Source organism: Macaca mulatta, chromosome 18 (assembly GCF_049350105.2).
Source record: "Macaca mulatta isolate MMU2019108-1 chromosome 18, T2T-MMU8v2.0, whole genome shotgun sequence".
NCBI classification, from domain to species: domain Eukaryota; kingdom Metazoa; phylum Chordata; class Mammalia; order Primates; family Cercopithecidae; genus Macaca; species Macaca mulatta.
Window position 1 is genome coordinate 21,913,237 of NC_133423.1, and position 19,082 is coordinate 21,932,318.

At 45.0% G+C, this 19,082-nt stretch overlaps 1 protein-coding gene across 1 annotated transcript in view; it reads right to left on the bottom strand.

The window, feature by feature from the left end:
• Positions 1 to 614: 614 nt before the first annotated feature.
• OACYL (O-acyltransferase like) overlaps positions 615 to 19,082 on the bottom strand; it is a 75,685-nt gene continuing 57,217 nt past the window's right edge. Inside the window, exons 10-15 of the mRNA XM_001089574.4 lie at positions 17,632 to 17,711; positions 13,691 to 13,804; positions 11,275 to 11,407; positions 7,871 to 8,057; positions 1,936 to 2,078; positions 615 to 1,576 (exon numbers count right to left, since the gene is read on the bottom strand). Coding sequence (XP_001089574.3) covers positions 1,454 to 1,576; positions 1,936 to 2,078; positions 7,871 to 8,057; positions 11,275 to 11,407; positions 13,691 to 13,804; positions 17,632 to 17,711 — 780 coding nt within the window. The 3' untranslated portion in view covers positions 615 to 1,453. The remainder of the gene's footprint in view (positions 1,577 to 1,935; positions 2,079 to 7,870; positions 8,058 to 11,274; positions 11,408 to 13,690; positions 13,805 to 17,631; positions 17,712 to 19,082) is intronic.

Below are 19,082 nucleotides of genomic sequence, written 5' to 3' on the forward strand. Positions count from 1 at the left end.
ACCGGGATCCCAACTTCTCTGTTTGGCCTTGTGAGTCTCTCCTCATCTCTAGGTCTCATCGCTGGAAATTGAGGGGGTTGGGCTAGAAGCCACAGGCTGAGGTCTCTTCCTTCTCTATTAGTTTTTGTTGGGGCCTTATCTTGGTGCATAGGGATATCCATCTATCTAGGGCTGCTGTGACAAAGTACCAAAAACTGGGTGGCTTGAAACAACAGACATAAATTATCTCACAGTTCTGGAGGCCAGAAATCCAAAATCGAGGTGTCCCATGGGGCCGTGCTGTCTCGGGCAGCTCCAGGGCAGACTCTGTCCCTACCTCCCCCGGCTTCTGGGGTTTGCCTTGGTGTTCCTGGGTTTGCATGTGACTGTCTTCTCCCTGGGTCTTCACATCGTCTTCCCTGTGTGCATGCCTGTCTCCGTGACCAAACTTCTGATTAGTATAAGGACACCAGTCATATTGGATTAGAGTGTCCATCCCCAGTGACTTCATTGGACTTCATTACCTCTGTAAAGACCCTAGCTCCAAATAACACCACATTCTGAGGCACTGGGAGTTAGCACTTCAACAGATCTTTTGCGGGAGGGGATACAATTCAGTCCAAAACAGGGACTATGGTGAAGAATAGGTGATATTTGAAAGGCCCTATAATGACAGACCCATGAAGTATGCATGCTAGCGGGTCACACCACTGAGGTTCTATGATAAAGTTACAAGTCTGCAAAGATGCCATAATAACATATTGACAGTTATGTCGTGGGAAAGTACATACTGTGATTTTACAGAGAAAAGTGAAGAGCATAACCCAAATGAGCTTCATAACCCAAATTACATTAAATTCATATTTAGGGCCGGGCGCAGTGGCTCATGCCTGTAATCCCAGCACTTTGGGAGGCCGAGGTGGGCGGATCATCTGAGGTCTAAAGTTCAAGATCAGCCTGACCAAGATGGAGAAACCCCGTCTCTACTAAAAAGACAAAATTAGCCGGGCATGGTGGCGCATGCCTGTAATCCCAGCTACTCAGGAAGGCTGAGGCAGGAGAATCGCCTGAATTCCGGGAGGCAGAGGTTGCAGTGAGCCGAGATTGCTCCATTGCACTCCAGCCTGGGCAACAAAAAAAAAGCGAAACTCCATCTCAAAAAAAAAAATTCGTATTTAATCATTTCCTGTGATAATATAGACAATCAAATACAGATTAAACCAAAAAGAAATCCAGTTTTTTTTTTTTGCTAAAATGGTACAACAAAAGTTTATTATTGTGCTACTAAAAATTTATAGAACATCATAAGCACTAAGAACTCTTTCACATATTAAATACAAAGAACATGTATATATTAAACTTTCACAAAATGAGATTCACACCCCTTCTTAGGAACGCAAGCATTCATTGCATAAACAAGGCCACCTCATCTTTGCTCGTCATTACCAATGAGGTCCATCCATTCTTTTGTGTTTTAACCAGAACATTCGTGGCCCAGCAGGCACTGCTTCAGTTCCTGACATGGTTTCTCAATGAACAGCGTCAGGGCCAGCCCAGTGACGAAGGTCAGCACACAGTGTCCAGAGAAAAGATAGAACTGGAGACAAAGTGGGCAGGGTGAACACAGTTTTACTCTGGGATTCCTATTGTGTTCAGATCTAAAGTGTACCATCCTAGCTCTATGAAGTGTATCTGTAGGACAATCAGTGCTACATATTAAAAATAAAATAAATAAAATAAAAGATATTATCCTGTGCTGAAGCCCTCCCTCTTTCTCCCACATATAAAGCAAAGAACAAAGAAGCTCTTAGAAAAAAAAAAGAAAAAAGCCTTCCATAAAAAAAAAAAGCCTTCATAAAAGCAAATAGAATGCCTTGTTGCTCAAGAAGAGAACAAGCTATGGTACCATAACATACCATAACAGAACTAGGAGCGCGTGCTTGCGTGCTAACTCACCATGTTTGCGTCAGTGTAGTGAATCAGTGTTTCCTGAAGGCCATTGTAAAGGATGATCAGAATCGGATGCACCAAGTAGCAAGCATAACTGATGATGGACAGGAAACTCCAGATGTCCCAAGAAAGCACACGGTTCACCAGACCTGGAGGGAACAAGCACTGATGCATGAAGCCACAGCCTGTCTCTGGGCTGGTGAAGATGCCCTGTTGTCCCATTGATGCTCCCGTTGCATTCTGCACCTAAGTCTGTGAACTTTTCCTAAGAAAGTCTTTATGCGTCATAATTTTAAGACAATGTACCAAACCAAAAACCACCTTTCCATTGCAAGAATTATGATAACACAAGAGAGATATATGGTTTCAGCCCCTGAGCATAAAACATTCCATGTATAAAGCAAGGTATACATTCCTCATACTCACCTGGGTTCTGGATCAAGATGTAGCCACAGGGGGGCCTTGGGATAAGGCATTTAACATTGCCAGGCCTCCAACTCTTCATCTGTCAGTGAGAGCCTTGCATTTGATCACCCTTTAGGTGCCTTTCAGGACAAATATTCTGTAACTTGGTATATATTCTAGAACTGTGTTGTCCCAGGCAATAGCCCCTAGCCACTTGTGGCTATTTAACTTAATTAAAATTAGATACGATGAAAACTTCCTTTCTGAATAGGACTTATTGCTAACCTTATTTGGAATAAGGGTCTTTGCAGATGTCATTAAGATAAGGAACCAGAGATGAAATCATCCTGGATTAGGGTAGACCCTAAACCCAGTGACAAATGTCCTTATAAGAGACAGAAAAGGAGTCACAAAAGCAGAGGAGAGATGCAAGGAAGAGAACCATGTGATGACGAAGACAGAGACTGGAGTGAAGAGTCCACGAGCCAAGGCTTGCCAGCAGCTACCAGAGGCTAGGAGAGGGGATGGGACAGATTCTCCTTCAGAAAATCCAGAGGGAACCAATCCTGCTGACACTTGGATTTTGAACAGCTAGCCTCCAGAACTGTGAGAGAATAAAGTTCTGTTGTTTTAAGCCACAGAAATAAAATATAACTTCTGTTTCTCCTCTGCCTCCTCCTCATTTAAAGTGCTCAGTAGTGCATCACAATTTGCTCATGATAAATCTTTGGAGCCATCCTAGACTCCTTTCATTCCAGACTCCACAGAGTGCTTCCAAAAATGTGTCTCAAATCAGAGCACTGCTCCTCACCTCCATGGCTAACACCCTCGTGAATCTTCCATCACCTCCTGTGTGGGCCTCCGTGGGAGCTTCCCGGTGGATCTGTTGGTCTCTACTCTTGTTCTTGCCACCCTATAGTCCCCATACCACATCCAGAGTAATCTTTTAAAATCACATATCAGGGAGAAATGGGGAAGGGGAAGATATTGATCAAAGAGTACAAAGTTTCAGTTAAACTGTTGGAGTAAGTTTTAGTAATCTATTGCACTGCAGTGACCACAGTTAATAATAATGTACTGGATATTTTTCAGTGGCTGAAAGAAAAGATTCTTAACATTCTCACCACAAAAAAAGAGAACTTGGCGAAGTGATGCATATGTTAATTAACTTGATTTCATCTTTCTACTATGTATACATATACCAAAACATCACGCTGTACTCCATAAATACATACAGTTATTATTTGTCAATTTGAAAATAAATTTTACAAATCCACAAATCAAATCATGAGCTATGATCTGAATGTTTGCATTCCCCCAAAATTCATACGTTGAGATCCTAATCCCCAAGGCGATAGTATTAAGAGGTGGAGTCTTTGGAGAGGCAATTAGTCCATGAGGGCTGGGCCTTCAGGAATGGGATTAGTGCTCTTATAAAAGTGACCCCAGAGCCGGGTGCGGTGGCTCATGCCTGTAATCCCAGCACTTTGGGAGGCGGAGGTGGGTGGATCACCTGAGGTAGGGAGTTCAAGACCAGCCTGACCAACATGGAGAAACCCCATCTCCACTAAAAATACAAAATTGGCTGGGCGTGGTGGCACATGCCTATAATCCCAGCTACTAGGGAGGCTGAGGCAGGAGAATCGCTTGAACCCAGGAGGCAGAGGTTGCAGTGAGCCGTGATCGTGCCATTGCACTCCAGCCTAGGCAAACAAGAGTGAAACTCCGCCTAAAAAAAAAAAAAAAAAAAAAAAGTGACCCCAGAGAGACCGCTCTACCCTTCCACCATGTGAGGACACATCTAGAAAGTTCCATCTAAGAACCAGAAAGCAGGCCTTCCCCAAACACTAAATCTGCTGGTGCCTTGATCTTAGATCTCCTAGCTCCAGAACTGTGAGATATAAATTTCTGTTGTTTTTAAGCCACCTCATTTATGAGATTTTTGTTATAGCAGCTGAAATGGACTAAGACTTCATGTGACGTGGCATTTAAAATAAAATAAAAACTCTTCCCATGGCCTTGAAAGCTCTGCCTAACCTGGGTCCTATCTTCCTCTCTGAGTTCCCTTCCCACCTCTCTCTCCCCCTAAACCCTTGATTCCTATCTCACTGGTCATTTTGCTCTTCCTCCAAGTCACTAAGCTCGTTCCACTCTAGAGACCTCTGCCTTCACATTCCATCTGCCCAGAATGCTTTTGTAACACATCTATGCAAATGTACCCCTAGTCCAGTTAGTTACCCACTAATCCCTGCTTTATTTTTATTCACTGTATTTAAACTTCCCCCGACCCCACAGTAATCTCTCACAAGGACGGGATTTTTCTTGTCTATTGCTGTATCCCCAGATTCTAGAACAGTACCTGGCATAGAATAAGCGTTCAAGAAGTATTTTATGTAATTAAGTGAAAAAACACAGATGGACTTACAGACAAAAGACACATTTCCCCCAGGTGAAGGCTATAAAGGTAAACCACAATTTCACGGTAGAAAAAAACCAAGTAATTGCAGAAAAATGAAGTCAACAAAGAATCCAGGCTCATGCAGATAAGCCAGACACAAAAGAATGCGCCCTAAAGCAAATAATACCGTGTTCATGTTACGAGCCACAAGTGATTCCAGCAACTATTCATCATATCATATTAATGTTGCTAATGCGAATTTTATTGGTTTTATAGTTTTATGATTACTTCATAAATTTGCTTTGGCTTTCTGAATGCATGTGCTATAAACATAAAATTTTGTATCTAGGTTTATGTTTGTTCATGTTTAGGCAAAATTGGAACAAAAATAAGAGCATATAGTCAGGGTAACTTGAATCTATGTACCCAGGGAAACAAAATGTATTGAATAAAAAAGAATACAAATAATTTGGGCCAACACCAAGAAGCCAAAAGAATTCTTATTTCTTTGGAATAGACCCACATATACTTAAGTTTGAGGATGAAAACTGTAGGTGACAGACCACCACTGAAGGACTTTAACTGAAGGAGTAATGTGGTCAGATGACTCTGGCAGCTCAACAGAAGACAACTTTGAGCATAACAAGACCAGCATGGTCTACATTGCTACCAAGCAAAGATGGTTAAAGATTCATTGAATCATCAAGATCCCTTCTAGTCCTGAGAATCTCAACTAAACATTTCTTCTTCTTCAAACTTCTTATTTTTTTTTCTAAAGGTCATCAGCTAGAAACTTCTTTTTTTTTTTTTTTTTTTTTTTTTTGAGATAGGGTCTCACTCTGTTGCCTAGGCTAGAGTGCAGTGGCACGATCTCAGCTCACTGCAACCTCCGCCTCCCAGGTTCAAGCAATTCTCCTGCCTCAGCATCCCAAGGAGCTGAGATTACAAACGCGTGCTGCCATGCCCAGCTAATTTTTGTATTTTTAATAGAGACGGGGTTTTGCCTCGTTGCCCAGGCTGGTCTTGAAATCCCAGGCTCAAGCAATCCACCTGCCTCGGCCTCTCAAAGTGCTGGGATTACAGGTGTGAGTCAGGTAGACACATATTTTCCAAAAATGTATTTAAGCTATCACCTCCTACATTCACCTACTAATCCATCTTGATATCTCGTAGATAGTTTTGGAGATACAAATCTAGGACATCAGGTGCCCCTACAGTTGTGGATTGGCTAATGACAACACACTTTTGAATGATAAATTGTTCAAGAATAAGTAAACTGGCTTGCTCATCACCTGGGTGACGAGATCGCACCCTTTCTCAGACTAATGACGGAGAGCATTGACTTGTTCCACTGTAATAATAATGCTGCAGGCTGGACGTGGTGGCTCACGCCTGTAATCCCAGCACTTTGGAAGGCCGAAGCAGGTGGATCACAAGGTCACAAGTTCGAGACCAGCCTGGCTAACATGGCAAAACCCCATCTCTACTGAAAATACAAAAATTAGCTCGGCGTGGTGGCAGGTGCCTGTAATCCCAGCTAATCAGGAGGCTGAGGCAGGAGAATCAATTGAACCCAGGAGGCGGAGGTTGCTGTGAGCCGAGATCATGCCATTACACTCCAGCCTGGGTGACAAGAGCAACAGTCCGTCTCAAAAATAATAATAATAATGCAAATTTGTTTAATCTTCTAACTTAACCTAAGTCATTGCTCTCTAATATCATTTATGTTAGCCAGTTATTTTTGATAAACAGCAGCACCTCTCACAGTAGAGAAGAATACTGTGATGTTTGCAACATTAAAAATGACCTGTGCCAGGCCACGGGGAGCAGTTGTTTATGAGGCTCTATGACAGCACAGGAACATGATCATGGGGTGAGGCGGCAAGGTTGTGGTAATGTATCCCAGAATTTCCCATAAATGCAAATACATCCGTCAGAGAGAACGCAGTCCATTTCCTCTTTAATATCACTTTTCCATATAAGGGAAAGCTTTTAAAATTAAAATATGAAAGATCATTAAGGCTCATTTTAAAATTAAAATATTAAAGAGCATCGCTATATTAAAATACTTCTAACATTTAGGAACCGTTTTAATTAACATCCGGGAGAAGTGCTGCCACTTAGGCGTGAAGAGCACTGGCTTTGGACTTCGTGCTGAGACCTGGGTTCATTTTCTAGTTCGACCACTCACCAGCAGTGGGACTTTCACTGTGTTGCTTTCTCTCCAGACACGGTTGTTCCCATTGCTAATTATAGGTCTTCCTCCCAGGGGTGTGGTCAGTGCTACTGGGGATCTGGGTGGTGTTTCCCACAAGGTCTAGTATATACCATGTGCCCAGTCAGCTGGCCACTGTGTTTCTCTTTCAATCATTATTTCCCACCACCTACCTTTGCTGAGGCTGACTGGCATGGGTTTACAGGCTAAGTTTAAACTCTTCCTGATGGGTTATTTCCCTAGAGTATGAAGTGGGCATGCCTCCCCCCAGATCCACTGCTCCTGTTCCAGGGCTCTGGGTAGCTTGAGGCCAGAACCTCTTCTGGGAGCTTTCTGCCAGCCTTGTCCTGTTGTTTGCTGACATCCCAAGCACACAGTTCCTACCTCTCGCCAAATAGAGAGGAGAGGGAGGAAAGCATCAGGTGACTTGGATACACCTTTCTAACCTGGAGAAGATTCTTTTCCACTGAAGCCTTTTATCTGCTTGGCTCTCTGCATGTTGAAAGCCAACTCAGTTATCAAAGGGGATCTTGGCAAGCATTTAGTCTACACCTTCAGATGGGGAAACCAAGGCTCAAGGTGCTGTGACTGGAAGTCTTGCTCCTAAGCACTAATTTTTTTTTCTCGTGACATTACTCTGCCTGAATTCACTTTCCAACTTCTAAACTAGCTTCATTGGAGGGGCTGCATCTTTTTCTTTCAGAACCCGCACTTGTGCATACATCCATGTAAAAATCTTACACTTAAATTCTCTGTCTTTTCCAAGGACAGAGAGAAATTGATATTTTTGAATCAATATCAGTCATTCATCAACCACCCCAGAAAATAGAAGACCCTCTGGTACACTCCTTGTGTGTTCAATTTGTCACCTTTGAAGGAACAGGGTGTGAACCCAACAGCAAAGCCCGGAGCCGCTTCCATACCTCCATATCCTCCCTGGCACGCAAAAAGGACCCAGCCCACGGCCGCCGCCCACAGGGTCCGGTGGAGGGCTTGGTAGAGAGCTGCAGCTACTGGAAAGGAAGCAGAGGCGTCGTCCACCACGTATGCCAGAGCGGCCACCGCAAATAGGGTGGCCAGGGAGCAGCTCCACCCCAGCAGGACCTGCATCTGCGGGGAGAGGAGAGGCGGGGCCCAACCCTTTTTAGCCATTGTATAATTCCCTCCTCCTACACAAACGTATTTTTTGGTGTTATTACTGTCACTTAGGTCTTTATTCGCAAACCTCAGTCAGTGCATAGATTTGACTAAAATGGAAGGTTGTAATTTAAAAGGGGTGGCCAGGAGATCTTTGTGGTGACAGAGAGTCCAGTACCTTGACTGTGGGGGCAGGGGTTGCACAAATTTGCACATGGGACAAAATTACCCAGAACCATACAGATGTGCGCAAATGAGTACGTGTAGAGTTGGTGGATCTGAGGTCTATTGTGCCAATGTCCATTTTCTGGCTGTGGTCAGGTACCATAGTTATGTCACACGTTGCCTGCTGGGGAGCCAGAGCACACAGCACCTCTCTGTACTAGTTTTGCAACTTTTGGGGCATCTATAATCATTTCAAAATGAAAGTGAAAAGAAAATCAATAAGTAATGTTCTAACCCACTCCTAATCTCCCATTTTGTTCCTTAACCAAATTAAAGCTCTTTGATGGCTTCTGCCTTCACCATAAATGTGAAGGCCTCAGCGCACAGCCCCGGCCTGGGCAGCAGCCTAGTCAAGCGGAAGGAATGGGAGGATGAGAAGTCTTCAGCTCAAAGAATAGCCCCAAGAGTTAAATCCTAACACGTGACTCAGTTCAAGATCTTGACCTTGCATCACCTGACTTGACCTTTTTAGACCCAGACCTGTCTCCCAAGTAGCTGTCTTGCTTCTCTGTGCTGTACTCAAGCTGCTGTGATGATGTCTACACTGCACTGAACCAACATCGGATCAGTCCACCGTCTTGTCTCTGAGACCTGCTTAGGTCTCAGGTTCCTGGCTGCGGGAGAGGAAAGGTACATACTCAGGGGCACTCTACTCTTTTAGCCTGGGATCTCCCTCACCCCTTTGCTACTTCCCTGGCCCAAATGGGCCTGCAGTCTCTCAAAATTCATCTTGGGTATCATGTTCTGTTTCTGTACTTGTCTGCTTATCTTTATTATGGTGCATCCGGCCTTATCTCACTCTTGGCAGCTTCCTCCAGCTTAGACCCTGTGTCTTTATTTTCTAGCTTCAAAAGCTTTGAGTTTGGTCTACCCAACTGTTTGCATTGTTTCTCCAGGTTAACGTGGCTTGTGTTCCAGCTCCGGGCTTCCTGGTCCTGACCCTGGCCCTTGAAATCATTCCCAAATGCTCTCTCTTCATGTTAAGTTTGGCCCTTTGCTGACACACATTTTCTCCCTGGGACCCCATGTAACCTGGACTATGTTGAAGCCTCTCTTTAAAGGCATTCTGTTATAATCTACAACTGAATTGTGCATTTCCTGGAAAATATCGTAACTCCAACCAAAAAAAAAAAAAAAAATCACATAGCTTCTGTATATTCATTCCTTTCGGTAAAATCTTATCTCCTCTTCCTCCCATGGGCAACACAAGGTTTTCCAAGGACCAGGGTCTCTCCTCTGGAACATCTAGATAAGGTACCCACAAAGCCTAGGCACACAAAGGTAGGACCTGGCAGAGGGGTTTGGGGCAGGAGGTATATCCTAATTCCTGGCCCTTCTTCCATTGAGAAGAAAATTCTCTTTCATCCATTCATGTGTTGAGTACCTTCAGTGAGTCAGGGTCTCAGAACCAGATGCTGGTGATTCAGAAGTGAGACAAGTAGTGAACTCCAGGAGCTCACCGTCTATGGGGTGAATAAATGCTTTATCATGTGGTACAAACCAGGGCCCAGAAATGCACAGTGCACAGAGGAACCCAAAAGAAAGACATGGCCTGGCCTGGAGGGATAAGGAAAGACTTCCTGGGGGTGAAAACTCTAGGTGAGCCCTCTAGGCAAAACAGGAGTTAAGTCAGATGAAAGGGAGAGGTCAGTAGGGGGAAGGGGTAAGAGGCAGATTCCAGACAGAGAAGGAGACATGAGCAACTGCACAGATGCCAGGAAAAGCTTGTGTGTATCAGTGGTGGCAGTCAAGGGCACTGTGAGCAGGTTGGTATCACTGACGTGCAAAGGGCAAGGCAGGGAGTGGTGAGAGAGATGACGCTAGAGAGACAGGCAGAGTGATGTCATGGGGACTCTGAAGGCCTTGTTGAACAGATCAAGCCTTATCATGGATGTCAAAGGAAGTCATGGAGAGATTTTGCATCGTTCAAGGGTATAGCCAAGGTGGTGTCTCACATAGATCACCATCTATTTAAGACATTTAACTTAGCATGAAGAGGGAGCATTTGGGAATGACTTCAAGGGCCAGGGTCAAATCTACTCATCAAGAGTAGAGTTGAGATCAATAAGACTGGAGGCAAGGAAACAAGTGACAACATCCAGGCAAGAGATGAGAAAAGCTTTAAGGTCAGTTCAAAAGGCTGAGAGAGGATGGCAGGAGAAACCATCGGCAGGGTGTAGGGAATGATTGACTGAGAGCGGTGGTCAGTGAGGAGGAGGCATCCAAGATGAACCCAGGTTTCCAGCTTGAGTAACGAGATTGGATGGTGAACCAGAATGATTGCCCACAAAGGAGCCAGAGAAGAAAATGAGTGTTGGGGTACATCTGGAAAAGCAAAGTAACAGCTTCTTCCCCTCTAGACACCTCATGTCCTGATTCCCACATACAACCATCAAATCTGACCAAGAATCTTGTGTATAGAAACCACTGAGAGTGTGCTGTTAAAAATCCAACCCAACTCAGTATCCTCTTCCAGAAGAGAGTCTTGCCATTGTAATCTCACTGGGTAGTTTTCTCACATTGGTGGTTTCTTTGGGTCAGTACCAAGGCTCCTACTGATGGGACCACGCTGGGTTCCAAATCTGGAGCATCATAAGGAGAGCTCAGTGAAGAAAGCAGAGATTCAAGCTCTGGCAGGAAGATAAAGGCCTTCTTATCTTAAAAAAAAAAAAAAAAAAAAATGAAGACGGGGGTCTCAGCATGTTGCCTGAGCTGGTCCTGAACTGGACTCAAGGTATCCTCCTGCCTCAGCCTCCCAAAGTGCTGGGATTACAGGTGTTAACCACTGCACCTGGCCAATTCGTTCTTATTCTTTAGCATGGAGAGACATCAGTAACACTCTACAGCACAATACAGTACCCAGCAGGCTGACTCCTTCATCCACAGCTTTGGAAGAGCCTGGCCAGGTGGGCCACACAGACCCAGCCAGACCCATGCCCATAAAGTGAGGCACGGGAAATCATACCTTGGTTCTGAGAATGTTTTCCTGGTTGTTTTGGTGCATGTAAATGCTCAGAAAGAGGCCCACAAGAAATGGCCCGAATCGGCAGTAGGGCTTTGTGTAGTACTCCACAAAATACGATACAGTCGCCTCTTCACTGAAAAATACAAGGAAATAAGGCAAAATGTTATGTTTAATCTGGACATGGCAAAGGGAATCCAAATCCCTGATGGCCATTGGGATAATCAGCAAGCCCAAAGGTACATTTAGGGCACACTTGTTCATTTCCTCAGTCATGGTGTGCAAACAGTACCTCATGGTCCCGTCTCAGCCAAAGCTGTCTTGTTTAGGTTCCATATTCCCTCAGGCCCCTCCACCCCAGATCCCAAGGAAATATGATGAGTGTGTTCATTTTAAATAGCTGTGTCTGGTGGCCAGTATGTCAGAATGCTCTAAAAATGTAGCACCCAGATGTGAACCCAAGGGTCCCAAGGACAGAGACTGTCCTGAGAGAGAAGTGATGAGAGGTCCAGGCCAGGCCTTTAAAAGGATACCAAAAACTATTCTTTGAAGCTGTGTTTTTCAAGGTGTGGCACCTTGACATCAACAGCTGCATCAGGCCAGACATGGTGGCTCACACATGTAATCCCAGCACTTTGGGAAGCCGAGGCAAGATGATCGCTTGAGCCCAGGAGTTTGAGACCAATCTGGGCAACATAGGGAGACCCCATCTCTACAAAAAAAAAAAAAAAAAAAATTAGCCAGGCCTGGTGGCACATGCCTACAGTCTCAGCTTCTCAGGAGGCTGAAGCAGGAGGTTTGCTTGAACTCAGGAGGTTGAGGCTGCAGTGAGCTGTGATCATGCCACTGTGCTCCAGCTTGGGTGACAGAGTGAGACTCTGTTGCAATAGAATAAAAAACACACAAACAAAAACAAAACACCTGCATTACCTGAGAACTTATTAGGAACCCAGACTCATGGGCCCCACCCAGACCTACTGGCAGTGGACCCAACCATCTGTGTGTTAAGAAGCCGTCCAGGTGACCCTGGCCCCTCAAGGCTGAGAAGCATTGCCTAAACAGTGCCCTTCACAGGAGACGTCCAGGTTATACCCAAGACCATGGAATCATCATCTCTGCACGTGGGACCCAGGCACTAAAAATTTTAAAACTCTCCTGGCTTCCCAAATGCAGATTGAGAACCCCTGCTCTAAATTTATCACCATTAAAATTATCACCGTTCCCCACTGAAGCTAGACACACTCTCAGCACCTAACTGCCCATGCAGGGACTGCTGGAGAAAGGGAAAGTGTTTGAGGACTAGACGTATGGTTCTTCGACTGTGGCTGCACATTTGAATACCCTGGGAGTGCTTACAAAAGTCAGCTGCCTGGGCCCCATGCCCAGAGATTCTGATTCAATTGTTTGGAGGTGGGGCTGGAAGCATCAGTGGATTTAGAAGCTCCCAAGTGACTCTAATATATGGCCAGGGTTGGAAAATGCTGGACTAGACATGAGTGAGCCTCCTCCTCGATCACTTGGCCATGCCATGAAATGGGAAGGGCATGATAGTCTCCTGGTCAGGAGGCTTGGGATGTCATCATCGATTCGTTCATTTATTCTCACATGCCACCCACTCACGGATTCACATGGAGCACTCACATGCCAGGAATGGTTCTGGCCATTTTATTTTGGAAGGTCAGCAGAGGCTGCTCTGAGAAGGTGACATTGGCACAGACACCTGAAAGATGTGAAGGAGAAAGCCCTGCCAAGATCTTAGATGTTAACAGAAGAGTAATTCAGGCTGAACAGCAAGTGCTGAGGCCCCGGGTTGGGGAGGGTGGGGAAGGGGGTTCGGGGAGTATGCTTGGTGTGGCTGGTCCAGTGTCAGCAGGTAGGAGGGTGACCAGTGAAGCCACTGGAGGAATTCGAGCAGATGACTGACGTGATCTGATATTCATTTGTGTCACTGCATTGAGAAAAGATTATCAGGTAATCATACCAGGTTTTCCTGTGTCATTGTCATACATGCCTCATTGGGGAGGCGAAATAGCACTGTGGATTGGCTCCTAGGTTCAAATCACATTGTGCCACCTACTAGTTGTGTGACCTTGGAGAGGTAGGTTCAGTCTCTCCATCCAACAGAGCCACCGAGCAGCAATTGGCTGCTGGAGGAGAAACACAGTGGAGCCACATGGGGGCGCTCCTTTCCTCTGAGAAGCGCTTCAGTGGGCAACGTGAGCTCAGAGAGGACCTACCAGTGCAGGCTGAAAGGTTCAGAAGTTTGGAAGCAAGAAGGCAATCAGCTTTCCCATCCAGACCAAAAGTTTCATACCCACTTTTTCCATGAACCAAAGGGCACAGGGTGAGCAGCCTGGCATTCAGCAGCCCTCCCCGGGAAGTCCTGGCCAGAGAGGGGCAGGCTGGGGAACCACGTTACCTGGCTTCTGATGGAGCCACCACAGGAAGTTTATATGCCAATGTGATCAGAGCAGTGGCTGTGAAAGATGCCAAGAACAGCATGGCTCCAAGGAGGATGAGGATTTGTGTACTCCTGCAAAGAAGAGAGGACACAGAGAGGAGTGCCCTTCAGTTTCTTGCCCCACAGATGTACTTCCTGTGGCACAAAAGGCTGGAAATCCTGAGTGTCAGAGGAACTTCCTGCTGGACCTGCTTTTGAGAGGCTGATGAGGGGCAGGGAGAGCTGGGCTGGGGCTGGAGGACCTGAGGCAGCCTCGGTCTTGACCATCCATTAGCCGTGCCACACAGGGCTGAGCCTTGAACTTGAGTTTCCTGGTCTAGATAGGAACAGTAATCACATCGATGCCTGACCACCCTGAGGCTTACTGTGTAGCTCAAAAGGAGTCCATGCCTGGGAATGCCCCTTGTCACCTATGAAACACAATATGGATACAAGTGGTGGTGGGTTTGGGAGAGAGGACTGTCAAAGACAGGATGGGACACAGAGTGGACCCACTCCAAGCACAGGGGAGAGAGGATCGAGAAGGAGGATAGTATGGTTTGGATCTTTGTCCCTGTCCAAATCTCATGTGGAATTGTAATCCCCAGTGTTGGAAGTGGGGCCTGATAGGAGGTGACTGGATCATGGGAGTGGATTTCCCCCTTGCTGTTCTTGTGATAGTGAGTGAATTCTCATGAGATCTGGTTGTTTAAAAGTATGTAGCACCTCCCCACTTTGCTCTCTTCCTCCTGCTCCCACCATATAAGATGTGCCTGCTTCCCATTCTGCCCTGATTGTAAGTTTCCTGAGGCCTCCCCAGAAGCAGAAGCCTGTACAGCCTGCAGAACCATGGGTCAATTAAACCTCTTTTCTTTATAAATTACCCAGTCTTGGGTAGTTCTTTATAGCAGTGTGAAAATAGACTAATACAGAGGGGGAACCAGACATGCCTTCAACTGAGGAGCAGAGCCTGAGACAAATGTCTGGGTGCAGGTAGTTCACGTGGGAGTAGGAATGAGGGATAGGGTAGGAGAATAGGGAAGCAGGGAAAACCAATACCAGGATGTGTTATCAAGGTAGCCAATGCTCAATTCTTCCAGAATGTTCCACAGGGCCTTATGAAATGTACCTTAAAACTGTCCTTTGAGATGAAAGAGAGAAGCATTTTCCCACTGTCTTCTGTCTCACATGGGTTAAAGATGGTCCCACACAAATTAATTCCTCCACACTTTGGGATCGTGCATGTATAAAACTAGGATGTTCCCTGAAGCACCCAGAGTGAGGCACTGTCTGGTTGTACCTGCTCGGAAGTGTGAGGGTTGGCATTTAGAGGATCTACAGTGGTGTGGAAGAAATGCTAAACACAGGTGCAAGACCATCCAGGCACAGCCTCACCTGGAAAATGCCTTTGACAATGCAATTCTGCTAGTGGAATTTGCCATGGCTGCTCATGAGGAAGGGATAAGATAGATACTATTCAGTTATCACCACAGTGATACAGGGAGAAAATTATTTTCAGCCAGAGTACCAATGTTAGTATAATGTTTGGAAAGAAGGATGAATTCTAGCTCCATGGTGCTATGATTGATTAGTAATGTCTGCTATGAGGGTAGGCAGGGGGTTATGGTAATAATGCTGTATGTATATTTACTGTGACTTCTGCCAGACCCCTTAGCTCTTCGCTCCTTGAATTACTGAGCTCCAGAAAGACCTGATTCCACTGGCATTCCATGGAATTATATTCTCTAAAGGAAGAAAAGCCCTACTTTTATACTTCCCTCCACTTACAAGCTAAATCTTGTTGCATAGTCACAAGCTTGGACAGTGTGGGCTTTCAGTTGAAGGACTGAAATTCACCTTCCACCACAGCCTTTAGGAAAGATGCTGACATTGGGGCCAGGGCTTCTCAGTCATAAGGACACTCACATGGGTTCCCAGGGAAGTCTAGAGTGGGCAGGCATAAGAACTCGGTGTCCTAGGTAAGTGGTAGTCAGGCCATCCAATAAAAACCCACAGCCACCCAAGTAAATATGTGTTTAACTCCCTGGGGGACTTAAGACCAGTCCCTGGCACCTACTTCCAAGATCAGTATCTCCACCACAGACTCCACAACTCTCTTCCAGCTAGCACCATGTCAACTAAACTCATACATCTTCCTGACATTGAATGTTATGGGCTGAATTATATCCCCAACAAAGTCCTATCTTGAAATCCTAACCCCCAGTAATTCAGAATGTGACTGTATTTGAAGATGGAGTCTCTAAAGCAATAATTAACATTAAATGAGGTCATTGGGGTGGGCCTTAATCCAATATGACTGTGTCCTTATAAGAAGAGGAAACTTGGAAACAGAAGGAAGAACATGTAAAGACTCAGATGTTTTGTTTTATTATTAATATTCCACTCTGACAACAGTTAAATTGGATGACTAGAGGACTGAATATTGATGTTCCCTCTAAGGAAAGTGATTTATCATTATGATTCAAGAGCGCAAAAGACATTCATGCCCTTTGAACTAGTAATTCCCCTCAAAGATATATATTATACAGAAATATCAAAGTTGGAGACAAATCCAGGCACTGATAAATATTTCCATGAAAATATTTATCAAACCATTATTTACAAAAGCATAACATTGGAATAATCCCAGTATTAAACAATAGAAGGTATACATAAATTATATATTTTATTCATGGAATGGAATGTTATGCAGACATTTAAATTATGTTGCTTTAAAAATAAAATAATATAGGGAAATGCATGTGTCATAAAACTATTGAAAGAAAGATACTAAGGTGTATATACAGAATGCTTTTCTGTATCAAAAGCTGGGCAGAGCCTGGGCAACATAGCAAGACCTCATCTCTTTAGAGAAGTTAAAAAATTAGCAAAGTGCAGTGGTTCATGCCTGTGAGTCCCAACCACTTGAGAGATTGAGGCAGGAAGGTCGTTTGAGCCCAGGAGTTGGAGGCTGCAGTGAGCTATGATGGCACCACTATAGCAGCCTGGGTGACAGAGTGAGACCCTCATCTCTTAAAAACAAACAAACAAACAAACAAACAAAAAACTGGGCAGAAAAAATATCAGAAGAATAAGCCCCAAAATATTAGCAGCAAATTCTCCTTCCCTTGACTGACAAAGTGGAACTGGGGTGATTTTTCTCCCCCTCTCTGAACTCCTAATGTTTTCCAATGTTTCTCAAATTGAACATATATTTTAACAAAAAAGAACAATAAATTTTTTAAATATGGCATGAATAATCCACAACTATAAGTCTCTCCATGAATTATTGAGGCCTTAAGGTGTTTCTAAAACTAACAAAAATTAAGGTGATAAATATCCAATGTGGGAAAGCTGGTGCAGCGATACATTGCTGAGGGTGTTGTAAATTACTTCACTCTTTCTGGAGGGCAATCTCACAATATGTGACAAGTGCCACAAAACTGTTCCTACCCTTTGACCTAGCAATTCCACTTGGAAATCTGCCCGCATGGAAGTAACTAAGAGAAAAAGTAGTGTGTTCAAAGGCATGCATTACAGTGACATTTATAATCATGAAAAATTGGCCACAATCTAGACACCCAACCATAAAAATGGTAGATAAACCCTAAAACTGACAAGTATGCAGGTTATGTCAATATGTGGCAATGTTTATAAGAACAGTTAAATGGAAAAAGCTGAGCACTAGATATTACATGCACACAATGATTGTAACTCTGCAAAACACACACTGACTGGAGCAGGATCAATGTTGGAGGAGAATGCGGAAGAAGGCAGACAGTAGAGGATTTGGTATTTACTTTTCTGTAAAGTTAGTTTCCTACATTTTAAAAAGCGGCTCTGCACAGAACTGGGACACTTTCTGAGGGTTCTGTGAAAGAGGCCACATGAGGAGAAAAGCTTGTCCCAATCAGACTCACTTTGCGTGTATGAAGATAATCACTGGTGTGGTGAGGTGGAACTGGAAGTCATTGGCAAGGTACCAGGTCCAGCCATTGCACTGAAAAGAGAGCAGCAAAGTTCACTCTTCCTTCATTTACCAGTTCTGCTCCACACTCTCCACCTGCCTGGACTAGGAGGCAGAATTCAGTAGGGTGGGGCGAATTTCCATGGGAAGACAAAGGAAATTGAGTTAGAGATACTCATATTTCACATCCCTCATCTTGAGCCTTCTACCAAGCCTGGATGGCAGGTATTATTGCTGCCATTTTACAAAATGGAGATTCAGACACATTTTCTCTTTTGTTTAAAAAAGAAAAATGATCATAGCCCATCTCCTAGGACAGTTGTGGGACATGAACTCTGTCATGTTACAGGAATGTAAGAGTTTCTCATCATTATGGTGCAGTTGGAAGTCAGAGGGGTCAACGTTTTTCTCTTTTCCTTGCCACTCCCCATGCCCCAACTCTAGGTGGAAAGAACAAGTTCATTTAGAACCAGGGCTTGGCTCCAGATGATGTTTTGTGGAGAACCCCAGAGTTCCCATGGATGACTGACGTGGGATCGCCTGGCCAAAATGAGTTCCACAGATGGTCTGTGCTTGTGCCAGATGAGATGGTTACCAGTGTTTTTTTCTTCAGTGTGAGGAAGTCCCTGAGGGCAATTCTCTCCAAAGGGCCCTGGCACTTCTGCTTTCAAGGATCTAAGGTGGGCTGTACCTCAAAAACGTCACTGGCTGGTATCCTTGCCACTGCTTCCTGCAAATGGCCCAAATCAGTTTGCATTGGGGAAAACAGCCCAGATTATCCCCCAGGGACCCCATCACAGCCAGGCGGCCCCCACCTGTGGGCAGGTAGATGGTGATGCAAGCCTGTCCATATGGCTGGGCCTTTGCAAACGGAAGGCAGCCATCTAGTTAGTGAGTTGCTATATGCAATGATTAGGGCCCTGCCACACTTTAGCGATTCCGTTTTCAGCCTTGATTTCAAGGCATATGTGGAACTGGTGATATAATTTCATTACAGCTATTTCACTTTCACTTGCTTCAAATTCATTATGAGGAAACTGGGGCTTTGGAGAAGCCAAGACATACATAGATCTTGTTGCTCCAAAGCAACTCGGTCAGGTCTACTTTGAACTTGAGTAGAATCCAACATAGTAAGGGTGTGATGCAATGTCCCATTGCAGTATAGACTCAACAGACAGAGGGGAGGAATCTGTCCTTTCCCTGTTGGGCAACATGGGCTGGCACAGGAACAGTGATGGGGCAGGGTCAGCTGCCTCCAGGACATGTGCCAGGATGGCTGGCCCCTTGCTGGCCACTGCTATGCCCCCCTCCCTCTGCTGTTCACAGCGGCTGCCCCTGCATAGCCTGGCAGGGTTACACCCACCCCATGACCAGAAGCCATCCCCCACTCACACAGCCCACCTT